Source organism: Tamandua tetradactyla, chromosome 11 (genome assembly GCF_023851605.1).
Source record: "Tamandua tetradactyla isolate mTamTet1 chromosome 11, mTamTet1.pri, whole genome shotgun sequence".
In the NCBI taxonomy this organism is placed as follows: Eukaryota; Metazoa; Chordata; class Mammalia; order Pilosa; family Myrmecophagidae; genus Tamandua; species Tamandua tetradactyla.
In genome coordinates, this window is record NC_135337.1 from 14268522 (window position 1) to 14280906 (window position 12385).

The 12385-nt window shown below is 41.1% G+C and overlaps 1 protein-coding gene across 3 annotated transcripts in view; it reads right to left on the reverse strand.

The window, feature by feature from the left end:
• The window catches only part of STXBP3 (syntaxin binding protein 3), a 128945-nt gene that overhangs the window by 21930 nt on the left and 94630 nt on the right, over positions 1-12385 (reverse strand). For all 3 annotated transcript variants that reach the window (XM_077120049.1, XM_077120048.1, XM_077120047.1), the window contains one exon: positions 1653-1745. In XM_077120049.1, coding sequence (XP_076976164.1) covers positions 1653-1745 — 93 coding nt within the window. The remainder of the gene's footprint in view (positions 1-1652; positions 1746-12385) is intronic.

The following is a 12385-nucleotide window of genomic DNA, read 5'->3' on the forward strand; positions in this document are numbered from 1 at the left end:
GCATGTGTAAATTGTATAAATTTCATCAAAGGAGAGAAAAATCATAGTAATGAATTATATCCAATTAGCTCCTAAAGAAAAGTACAAAGTGGACTTAAGTCAAAGGAAAACTGGACTAAAAGGAATTATATGATTATGACTGCAAATCAGTGTCATAATTTTGTTGAGTTCATAAAGCAATTTTTATTAGTTTATTTCTAAACATAAGTTTGTTGCTTTTTTTGAAATAAAACAGTATGAGACCATTATTAGTACCTGTGCCAGTTTGAAACTATTATGTATCCCAGAAAAGCCATGTTTTAATCCCAATCCAATCTTGTGGGCCCAGAACTATTGTTTAGGGTAGGAAACTCTGATTAGATTGTTTCCATCAAGATATGACACACACAGTTGTGGGTGTGACCTTTTGATTCGATGGAGATGCGACTCTGCCCATTCAAGGTGGGTCTTGATTCTTGATTAGTGTATTGGAGTCATTTAAAAGAGGAAACATTTCGGAGAAGCAAAAGAGCTGAGAGAGCCAATACAAGACTCAGATGTTTGGAAATGCAGAGCCTAGCAACAGATGTCGCCATGTGCCTTCCCATGAGATGCTAAGCAAGACAGAACCTAGAGAGAGCCAAGCAAAGTCAAGAGTGAAACCCAGACCCAGAGATGCCAGGTGAGGAACCCCTGCAGGAAACAGAAGCTGAAAGCAATGGAGCTAAGGAGCAAGGGAACCGCAGAAGCCATGCTCGTGCCTTCCAGCTGACAGAGTCCCAGATGGCATCAACCATTCTTGAGAGAAGGTAACCTCTTGTTGGTGCCTTAATCTGGACATTTTCACAGCCTTAGAACTGTAAACTTGCAACTTAATAAACTCCCTTTTTAAAAGCTGTTCCATTTCTGGTATAGTGCATCCTGGCAGCATTTAACAAACCAATACACTATCCCATTTCCAAAAACTGAATATTGCTTTCTAAAAGCTAAAAGTATTGAAGGCACCAACCATCTGTTGGCTCTAATGTCAACACCTATAGGGAGGTTTACTTCTCTTTGTGTGTTTGCTGTATGGTGGGGTCACATTTCATTCTTTTTCATGTGAGTATCCTATTATTGCAGTACCATTTGTTGAATTTGCTTGTTTTTGTTGGTTGGTTTGTTTGGAAAGTCCATGGGTAGAGAAGTGAATCAGGTCTCCTGCATGGCAGGCAAGAATTCTACCACTGAACTAACCTTGCACCCCCGAGGTTTACTTTTTAATCACAAATATATTTCCAAAAATATCAGAGTCTAACAGCATCTAACAGTGGTACAAATATAAAAGTTATTTTACTGACCTTTCATTCAAATAAATTATTTATATTTATGCCACACAGAGTAACTTAAAATAATAGCAGTATTATTTCCCAAAGCATCCAAGTGATTGACTGCTTGCTTGATGTTTAGGCAGTGAGTGATGTGAATTTGTTTTAGGTCTTCAAGAAAAAAATCTTTAAGAGCTCACTTTTCTCTAGTGACCCTGGATACAGCTTTCCTCTGTCAGCTCTCTGAGCACTGCAGAAAATTCCTGCCCAACAGATATGCTCAGACTGACAAATACTATTCAAAGGGTAAAAAATAATCTCCAGAAGGGCATTTAGGATAGAAATAAACATTTTAAAGGTTTTTACCTCCATAATATCTTTGATAATAGGTGTCCAGCGAGAAAGTTGAAAAGTTCCTTCTGTAGACCTATCCTTTCTTGAGGGTTTACCCTGTTGAGACTAACATAATAAAAGCAAAGAATTTAAAACCAGTAATTTCATTCAGTAATATTCTCTTATTATGTCTTCTAACAAATATATTTAATTTACAGCAAAAAATATGTTATAGCTGGCTTAAAACTAAGAGTGGAAATGCCTACTTAAAAAAAAAAAACACCCCGAAGAGTCACAGTCACAGAACTTCAACATTAGGCTTTAATGCTAAATTAAGCTATAAAACTTAACACAAAGCCACAGCAATCAAAACAGCATGTAACTGACACAAGGACAGACATATGCACCAATGGAATGGAACTGAGACTTCAAAATCAGCTTTCACATTTATGGCCAACTGATTTTTGACAAGGATGTCAAGTCCACTCAATGGGGAAAGAATGGTCTCTTTAACAAATGATGCTGGGAAAACTGGACATCAATATGTAAGAGAATGAAGGTGGACTACTGCCCTCAGACCACTTAGAAAAATTAGCTCAAAATTGTTCAACAACCTAAATATAAGAACCAGAACTATAAAACTCCTCGAAGAATATGTAAGGAAGCACCTTCAGGGCCCTGAGTTTGGCAATGTTTTTTCAGACTTTATATCCAAAGTACAAGCAAAAAGAAGAAACCAGATGAATGGGACCTCATCAAAACGGAAGTGAAAGAACTTTAACAATGAAAGCAAAATTATAAACTACTCAATGGGAGAAATATTTGGAAACCACATAGCCAATAGGGGCTTAATATCTAGAATACATAAAGAAGTCCTACAACTCAACAATAAAAAGACATGTTTAAAAAATGGGGAAAAGATTTGAATAGACAATTCTCCAAAGAAAATATACAATAGGTCAAAAAAGCACAGGAAAAGATGCTCAACATCACTAGCAATTAGGAAATGCAAATCAAACCCACAATGAGATACATTTCACACACACTAGAATAGCTACATTTTTTAAAAAATAAAAAGTTACAAGTGTTGGTGAGGATTTGGAGAAACAGGAACACTCATTCATTCACTGTTGGTGGGAATGTAAAATGGTGCAGAAGACAGTTTGATAGTTTCTCAGAAAGTCAACCACACAATTACTGAGTGTCTTGACAATCTCACTTCTAGGTATATACCCAACAGATCTGAAAGCAGGAACTGAACAGATACTTGCACACCAATGCTCATAGCAGCATTATTCACAACTGCCAAACAATGGATGCAATCCAGTACCCATCAATGAATGAATGGTAAAATGTGGTATATACATACAATGGATTATTCAGCCATAAAAGGAATAAAGTTCTATATATGTGACAGCATGGATGAACTTTGAAGACATCATATTGAGTGAAATAAGCCAGACACAAAAGGACAAATATTGTATGATATAACTGACATGAAATAATTAGAATAAAAGCAAACTCACAGATTCTGACTAGAATCTAGTAGACAGGTTCACAGCGGAAAGGGTGGGGACAGGAAACAGGAATTTCTGTTTGGGATGACTGTAAAGTTTTATTAATGGATGGTGTTGAGGGTAGCATAACACTATGAACATAACTAACAGCACTAATTATATATGTGAATGTATTAAAAGGGGAAATTTTAGGTTGTATATATGTTACCAGAAAAAAATTTTAAAAAAAGCAAACACAGGACTAATAACACAGTGAACTATATTGTAAAATGACAGATGATAGTTAATAGCACAATTATAAAACTATTATTTTATGAATTGTAACAAATGTTCCACACTAGTGTTTGTGATGGTTAGGTTCTGGTGCCAACTTTGGCCATGTGATGATTATGCCCAGTTGTCTGGTCAGACAAGCACTGGCCTAACTTTGCTGCAAGGATATTTCATGGCTGGTTGATAAACCAGAAGGCTGGTGTATTAAATCATCAGTCAGTTGACTACATCTGTGGCTGACTACATCTGTAATCAACTAAGGTGTGCCACCACCTACTATCCCTACAGCAAAATAATCCAATCAACTGAAGGCTTTTAAGGAAGAGGAGAGACTTTCACTGCTTCTTGAGCCAGCAAGCTTCTCCTGTGGAATTCCTCCAGACCCTTCATCAGCACCACCAGCTTCTCAGCCTGCCCTCCGGATTTTGGACTCTTCCATTACCACAGTGGCACGAGACACCTTTATAAATTTCATTTTTACAGATCTTTCCTGTGGGTAGTGTTTCTCTAGATAACCCAGACTAACAGCCCGGTACTAGGAGAGGTTCTTGAGAAAATGCATCTTTTTTTTTTTTTTAATTTTTTTTATTAATCAAAAAAAAGAAAAGAAATTAACACAACATTTAGAAATCATTCCATTCTACACATGCACTCTAATTCTTAGTATCATCACATAGATGTATGATCATCATTTCTTAGTACATTTGCATCAATTTAGGAAAAGAACTAGCAAAACAGCAGAAAAAGATATAGAATGTTAATATAGAGAAGAGAATTAAAATAATAATACTAATAATATATATATATATATATATATATATATATAAAGGAAAAAGAAAAAAAACAAAAACAAAAGATACAAACACACAAACAAACAAAAAACCATATTTCAGGTGCAGCTTCATTCAGTGTTCCAACCTAGTTACATTACACTTAGGTATTATTGTGCTGTCCATTTTTGAGTTTTTGTATCTAGTCCTGTTGCACAGTCTGTATCCCTTCAGCTCCAATTACCCATTATCTTACCCTGTTTCTAACTCCTGCTGGTCTCTGTTACCAATGATATAGTCCAAGCTGATTCTCGAATGTCGGTTCACATCAGTGGGACCATACAGTATTTGTCCTTTAGTTTTTGGCTAGACTCACTCAGCATAATGTTCTCTAGGTCCATCCATGTTACTACATGCTTCATAAGTTTAGTCTGTCTTAAAGCTGCATAATATTCCATCGTAGGTATACGCCACAGTTTGTTTAGCCACTCGTCTGTTGATGAACATTTTGGCTGTTTCCATCTCTTTGCAATTGTAGATAATGCTGCTATAAACACTGGTGTGCAAATGTCCGTCTGTGTCTTTGCCCTTAAGTCCTTTGAGTAGATACCTAGCAGTGGTATTGCTGGGTCGTAATCCATTCTGCCAGTCTATGTCTTTTGATTGGGAAATTCAGTCCATTAACTTTTAGTGTTATTACTGTTTGGATAATATTTTCCTCTACCATTTTGGCTTTTGTATTATATATATCATATCTGATTTTCCTTCTTTCTACACTTTACTCCATACCTCTCTCTTCTGTCTTTTCGTATCTGACTCTAGTGCTCCCTTTAGTATTTCTTGCAGAGCTGGTCTCTTGGTCACAAATTCTCTCAGTGACTTTTTGTCTATAAATGTTTTAATTTCTCCTTCATTTTTGAAGGACAATTTTGCTGGATATAGGAGTCTTGGTTGGCAGTTTTTCTCTTTTAGTAATTTAAATATATCATCCCACTGTCTTCTAGCTTCCATGGTTTCTGCTGAGAAATCTACACATAGTCTTATTGGGTTTCCCTTGTATGTGACAGATTGTTTTTCTCTTGCTGCTTTCAAGATCCTCTCTTTCTCTTTGACCTCTGACATTCTAACTAGTAAGTGTCTTGGAGAATGCCTATTTGGGTCTAATCTCTTTGGGGTGCGCTGCACTTCTTGGATCTGTAAATTTAGGTCTTTCATAAGAGTTGGGAAATTTTCAGTGATAATTTCTTCCATTAGTTTTTCTCCTCCTTTTCCCTTCTCTTCTCCTTCTGGGACACCCACAACACGTATATTTGTGCGCTTCATATTGTCATTCAGTTCCCTGATCCCCTGCTCAAGTTTTTCCATTCTTTTCCCTATAGTTTCTGTTTCTTTTTGGAATTCAGATGTTCCATCCTCCAGTTCACTAATTGTAGCTTCTGTCTCTTTAGATCTACCATTGTAGGTATCCATTGTTTTTTCCATTTTTTCTTCTTTGTCCTTCACTCCCACAAGTTCTGTGATTTGTTTTTTCAGATTTTCTATTTCTTCTTTTTGTTCAGCCCATGTCTTCTTCATGTCCTCCCTCAATTTATTGATTTGGTTTTTGAAGAGTTTTTCCATTTCTGTTCGTATATTCAGCATTAGTTGTCTCAGCTCCTGTATCTCATTTGAACTATTGGTTTGTTCCTTTGAGTGGGCCATATCTTCAATTTTCCGAGCGTCATCCATTATTTTCTGCTGGTGTCTGGGCATTTGATCAGATTTCCCTGGGTGTGGGACCCAGCTGGTTGAAAGCTTTTTCTGTGGAATCTCTGGGCTCTGTTTTTCTTTTCCTGCCCAGTAGGTGGCGCTCGTGGCGGTCATTTGTCTGCGGGGCAGTTGGCCCGGGAAACCGTGCATGGAGGCGGGGGTCACTGGCCGCGGCTTGGGGGAGTGCCGGTTCAAATTGCCCAGCTGGCCCGAGACACCAAGCGTGACGGGAGGGCCCCGCTATCCAATGTTCCCAGTCAGACCGGGGAGCCACATGTGTGGAGGGGACCCCAGTCGCCAGCCGCCCCGGCCGGGAAAACGTGCGCCCCTCGGGTATCTCACCGCAGCGGATTCTCCCTGCCCGTTCAGCCGTTCCAGAATGGGGTACGCTGTCTTTTTGGTCTCTGTCGTGACTCCGGGAGCTGTTTCGTATTGTTTCTGTTTCTTTAGTTGCTTTTCTGGAGGAGGAACTAAGTTAAGACCCGCGCGTCTTACTAAGCCGCCATCTTCTCCGGAAGTCCTGAGAAAATGCATCTTTAAAATAGGTTTCTACAGTTGGTTTTCTACACTGACTAGACTCAGAGGTACTAACGATTCTGTTTCCAACAATCAAGAAAGCACTGACAGTCTATGGGGTGAGGTGGCAAAAGATATTCAAAATATCACCATTAGATTCTGCTAACTGCACACTTATATGAGGCGAGGCTCTGAGTGAGTGTTTTTGACACCTTTCAGCGTTTTGTGGACTAAGAAGTATAATGATGTTGAATGTTTGTGATTAGACACTTTGGATACACTGAGGAGGGAAAGGGATGAGCTGAAGGCTTCACATTTGTACCTTAAGATCATGTGAATGATGTAAAAGTTTCCCTGTGTGCCCTGACAGAAAATCTTATCTTCTGTGGTCACAGACTTGAGATCTCTGAAAACCAGACACAAAGCCTCATTGTGTGAGTAGCAGATTTACAATGTAAATTAAAATCCCAATTTGCAGGGAATCTACTGTTAAAGGCTTTAATTGGAAAAGAATGGGACCCTGAAACTTGGGAGGGAGATAAATGGCTTGAAAATGATTGAAATGGGTAGATGGGATCCCTGAAATCCTCTAGCCTTTGCTAGACAGACCTGTACTGGACCACCCTGAGGAGAGTTTCCCAACCTCCAGCATGCCTTGATGAAACAGCTTCCTAGGACCTACCCAGGGGAGTCTGCCATTCAACCTTACCTAATGAGATTAACCCTTCAGTGCCTGCTAACCCTGTAGCCACTTTCCCTGGGGATACAGCCCTCCCTCATTTGGAGCGACTATTCCTGTTTCACCAGACTAAACTGCAATGGAATGCCCTGAGGTAAGTGGCTTGAAAGACACTTCTATTTCTTTTTATAACCCACCCCCACCATGCCTCTTTTCTTCAAAACCTATAATTAAAGTTCCAACAGGCCCGAAAGATGAGGTACAAAGTGTGACCCATGAGGAGGTATGCTATACTCCAAAAGAACTGCATGAGTTTTCCAACCTATAAAGACAGAAATCAGGGGAATGTATGTGGGAATGGGTAGCAAGAGTACGGCATAATGGTGGAAGGAATATAAAGTTGGATCAAGCTGAATTTATTGATATGGGCCACTAAGCAGAGATTCTGCATTCAATGTTGTAGCTTGGGGGGTTAGAATGGGTATTAACAGTTTGTTCAGATGGTTGGCTGAAACATGGATCAAAAGGTAGCCGACATTACCTGAGGTCAAAATGCCAGAATTTTCCTGGTATAATGTAGATGAAGGGATCCAGAGGCTTAGAGAGATTGGAATGGTAGAGTGGATTTAATGGAACACCTGCTCACATACCCCAAAGAATGTCCAGAGGACACCTTTTACCAGAACCTTGAGAAATAAATTTGTGAGACTACTCCATCATCTCTGAAAAGCTCTGTAGTCACCCTTCTCTGTAGATCAGACAGCATTATGGGAACTGCTGTCATTGAGCTGGAATTCTTAAACACAATGGGGTTGATCAGATCCCAAGTTGGCAAAAGCCAGGTGGCAACAGTTAATCGCCATAGACAAGGTGGGCATGGCCACCATAATGGTCAGCAGACTCAAAGCAGCAGTCAAAATAATGTGACTCAAAGACTTGGGGCACTAGCTAGTAGATCATGGGGTACCTAGAAGTAAATTAGATGGGCAGACTACTAAATTCTTGTTTGAGCCATATAAGCAGAAGAATTCTAGGTCAAACGAACAGAAGTCTGACTTGAATTACAAAAACAGAGAGTAACGGCCCCTTAACCAATTCCCAGACTTGGGACAGCCTACAGACCCAGAGCCCCTTGAATTACGGGAGGGCCAGGTACCCTTGGGGAAGGACCCTTTTACACTGACTAAAATTTGTACTGTTAACCTTCCTCCCAGCCTTTCCCAAGGAGACCTACAGCTTTTTACCTGGGTGGCTGTGCACTGTGGAAAAGGAAATGATCAGATATTTGGGGGATTATTAGACACTGGCTGAGAAGTGATACTAAATTCAGGAGATTCAAAACATCATTCTGGTCCACCAGTCAGAGTAGAGGCTTATGGAGGTCAGATTATTGGTGGAATTTTAGCTCAGGCCCATCTCAGTGGGTTCCCAGACCCATTCTGTGGTCATTTCTTCAGTTTCAGAATGCATAATTGAAATCATATACTTAGCAAAGGGCAGAATCACTCCCCCCCCCCCCACATTGGTTCTCTGACTCATGGAGAAGGGGCTATTATGGTACGAAAAGCCAAGTGGAAGCCACTAGAATTGCCCTTACCTAGCAAAATAGTGAATGAGAAGCAATACTGTATTCCTGCAGAGATTGCAGAGAATAATGCCACCCTTAAGGACTTGAAGGATACAGGGGTGGTGTTTCTTACCATATCCCCATTCAGCGCTCCTATTTGGCCTGTGCAGAAAACAGATAGGTCCTGGAGGATGACAGTGGGTTATTGTAAGCTTAACCAGGTGGTGACTTCAACTGCAGCTGCTTGTCTCAGATGTGGTATCACTGCTTGAGCAAATCAACATATTGCCTGGTATCTGGTATGCAGCTATCGATCGAGTAAGTGCTTTTTTCTCAATAGCTGTCAGTAAGGACCACCAGAAACAGTTTGTATTCAGCTGCCAAGCCCAGCAGTATACCTTCACTGTCCTGCCTCAGGGGTATATCAACTCTCCAGCCTATGTCACAATCTTGTCTGCAGGGAACTTGATCGTTTCTCCCTCCCTGAAGATATCACACTGGTCCATTGTATGGATGATAACATGCTGATTGGACCTAGTGAGCAAAAAGTAGCAAGTACTCTATACTTATTGATATAAAGTATTTATATGTCAGGGGATGGGAGATAAACCCAACAAAAATACAAGGGTCTTCCACCTCAGTGAAATTTCTAGGTGTCCAGATTTCTAGGTGTCCAGTGGTATGGGGCATGTCGAGATATCTCTTCTAAGGTGAAGGATAAGTTCTCGCATCTGGCCCCTCCTATGACCAAAAGAGAGGCACAATGCTTAGCTGACTTCTTTGGATTTTGGAGACAACATATCCCTCGTTTGGGTGTGCTACTCTGGCCCATTCACTGAATGACCAGAAAAGTTGCTAGTTTTGAGTGGGGGGCCAGAACAAGAGGAGGCACTACGACATGTCCGGGATGCTGTGCAAGTTGCTCTGCCACTTGGGTCACATGATCTAGCAGATTCAATGGTGCTGGGAGTGTCAGCAGCAAAAAGGGATGCTATCTGCAGCCTTTGCCAAAGGAGAATCATTATACAGACCCTTAGGATTTTGGTGTAAAGCTTACCATCTGCTGCAGATAACTACTCTCCCTTTGAGAAACAGCTTTTAGGTTGCTACTGGGCCATAGTAGAGACTGAACGCTTAACCAAATGCTACCAAGTTACCATGAGACCTGAGCTGCCTTTCATAGGCTGGGTGTTGTTTGACTCACCAAGCCAGCCATAAAGTTGGGTGTGCACAGCAGTACTCCATAATAAAATGGAAATGGTATATTAGAAATAGGGCTTGAGCAGGTCCTGAAGGCACAAGTAAGTTACATGAGGAAGAGACCCAAAGGTCCATGGCCCCCACTCCTGCCACATTACTTTCATAGACAGAGCTGGCCTCTTGGGAAGTTCCTTAAAGTCAACTGACTGAGGAAGAAGAACTTGGGCCTGATTTACAGATGGTTCTGCACAATATGCAGGGATCACCCAGAAATCGGCAGCTGCAACACTACAACCCCATTCTGGGATGCCCTTAAAGAACAGTGGTGAGGGGAAATCCTTCCAGTAGGTGAAACTTCGAGCAGTGCAACTGGTTGTTTATTTTGCTTAGAAGGAGAACTGCCCAGAGTTATGTTTATATACTGATTCATGGGCTGTTGCTAATGGTTTGGGTGGTTGGTCAGGGACTTGGAAGGAGCATGATTGCAAAATTGCTGACAAAGAAATCTGGTGAAGAGGTATGTGGATAGACCTTTCAGAGTGGGCAAAAACATGAAGATATTTGAGTCCCATGTGAATGCTCACCAGAGGGTGACTTCAGCAGAGGAAGGTTTAAATAATCAAATGGGTAAGATGCCCATTCTGTGGATACAAGTCATTCTCTTTCCTCAGTCATTCCTGCCATTGCTCAATGGGCTCATGAATAAAATGGGCATGTGGTAGGGATAAAGGTTATGCATGGGCTCAGCAACATGGACTTCCACTCACCAAGGCCAACCTGTCTACAGCCATTGCTGAGTGCCCAATTTGTCAGCAGCAGAGACCCACACTGAGTCCCCAGCATGGCACCATTCCCCAAGGTGTTTAACCTGCTACCTGGTGGGAGGTTGATTGCACTGGACTACTTTCATCATGGAAGGGGCAGTGATTTGTTCTAATTGAACAGACACATACTCTGGATATGGGTTTGCATTCCCTGCATGCAATGCTTCTGCAAAAACTACCATATGTGAACTTACAAAATGCCTTTTCCACCATCATGGTATTCCACACAACACTGCTTCTGATCAAGGAACCCACTTCACAGCAAATGCAGTCCGGGAATGGCCACATGGTCATGGAATTCTCTGCTCTTACCATGCTCCCCATCACCCAGAGGGAGTTGTGGGTCTTTTGAAGACCCAATTATGGTGTCAACTAGGTGGCTATACCTTGCAGGGCTGGGGCAATGTAGGAGGCTGTGTATGCTCTGAATCAGTATTTACTTTATGGTGCTGTTTCTCCCATAGTCAGGATTCACGGGTCCAGGAATCAAGGAGTGGAAATGGGAGTGGCACCACTGTTAACCCTAGTGATCTGTTAAGAAAATTTTTGCTTCATCTCCCTGAAATCTTAAGCTTTGGTCTACAGGTCTTAGTTCCAAAAGGAGGAGTGCTTCTACCTGGAGATACAATAATTCCATTGAACTGGAAGTTAAGACAGCCATCTGGCCACTTTGGGCTTCTCATGTGACTGAATTATCAGGCACAGAAGGGGATTAATGTTCTGACTGGGTGATTGATCCTGCCTATCAAGGGGAAATAGGACTGCAACTACACAATGGAGGTAAAGAAGAGTTTTCCTGGAATACAGAAGATCCCCTAGGATGTCTCTTAGTACTACCATGCCCTGTGATTCAAGTTAATGGAAAACTGCCAACAACCCAATCCAGGCAGGACCACCAATGGTCTAGAAACTTCAGGATTGAAACTCTGGGTCACCCACCCGGCAAAGAATCATGGCCAGCTGAAGCGTTTGCTGAGGATAAAGGGAACATGGAATGGGTAGTAGAAGAAGGTTTTGATAAATATGAACTACACATGACCAGTTACAGAAACAAGGAGTGTGGTTGTATGAATACTTTCTCCCTGTTTTGAGTATATTTGCATTTGTACGTAAGCAAATATCTTGTTTTCCTCTTATCACATGACATTAGTTGTACTGTTCATGTTATAGTATTTAAGTCACAGGATATGAATGTTGAAGAGTGAATGTTACTTAAGGACTTGCACCCTATTCTGCAGAGATGTAGTGTGTTTCCGGTTGTATGCAGAACAGTTAAGTATTGTTAGGTGAAATATATGTCTGTTAGTGTGTTCTATTTGGAAATTAAGTGTGTTTCAAGGTGATCTGCTGCCAAGTTGACAAGGGATGGATTGTGATGGTGAGGTTCTGGTGTCAACCTGGGCAAGTGATTATGCCCATTTGTCTGGTCAGACAAACACTGGCCTAACTGTTGCTGCAAGAATATCTCATGGTTGGCTGATAAACCAGAAGGCTGGTGTATTAAATCATCAGTCAGTTGACTGCATCTGTGGCTGACCATATCTGCAATCAACTAAGGCATGCCCCTCAAAACATGATAATCCAATCAGGTGAAGGTTTTTAAGGAAGAAGAGAGACTCTTTCACTGCTTCTTCAGCCAATGAGCCCCTCCCTGGAGCTCCTCCAGACCCT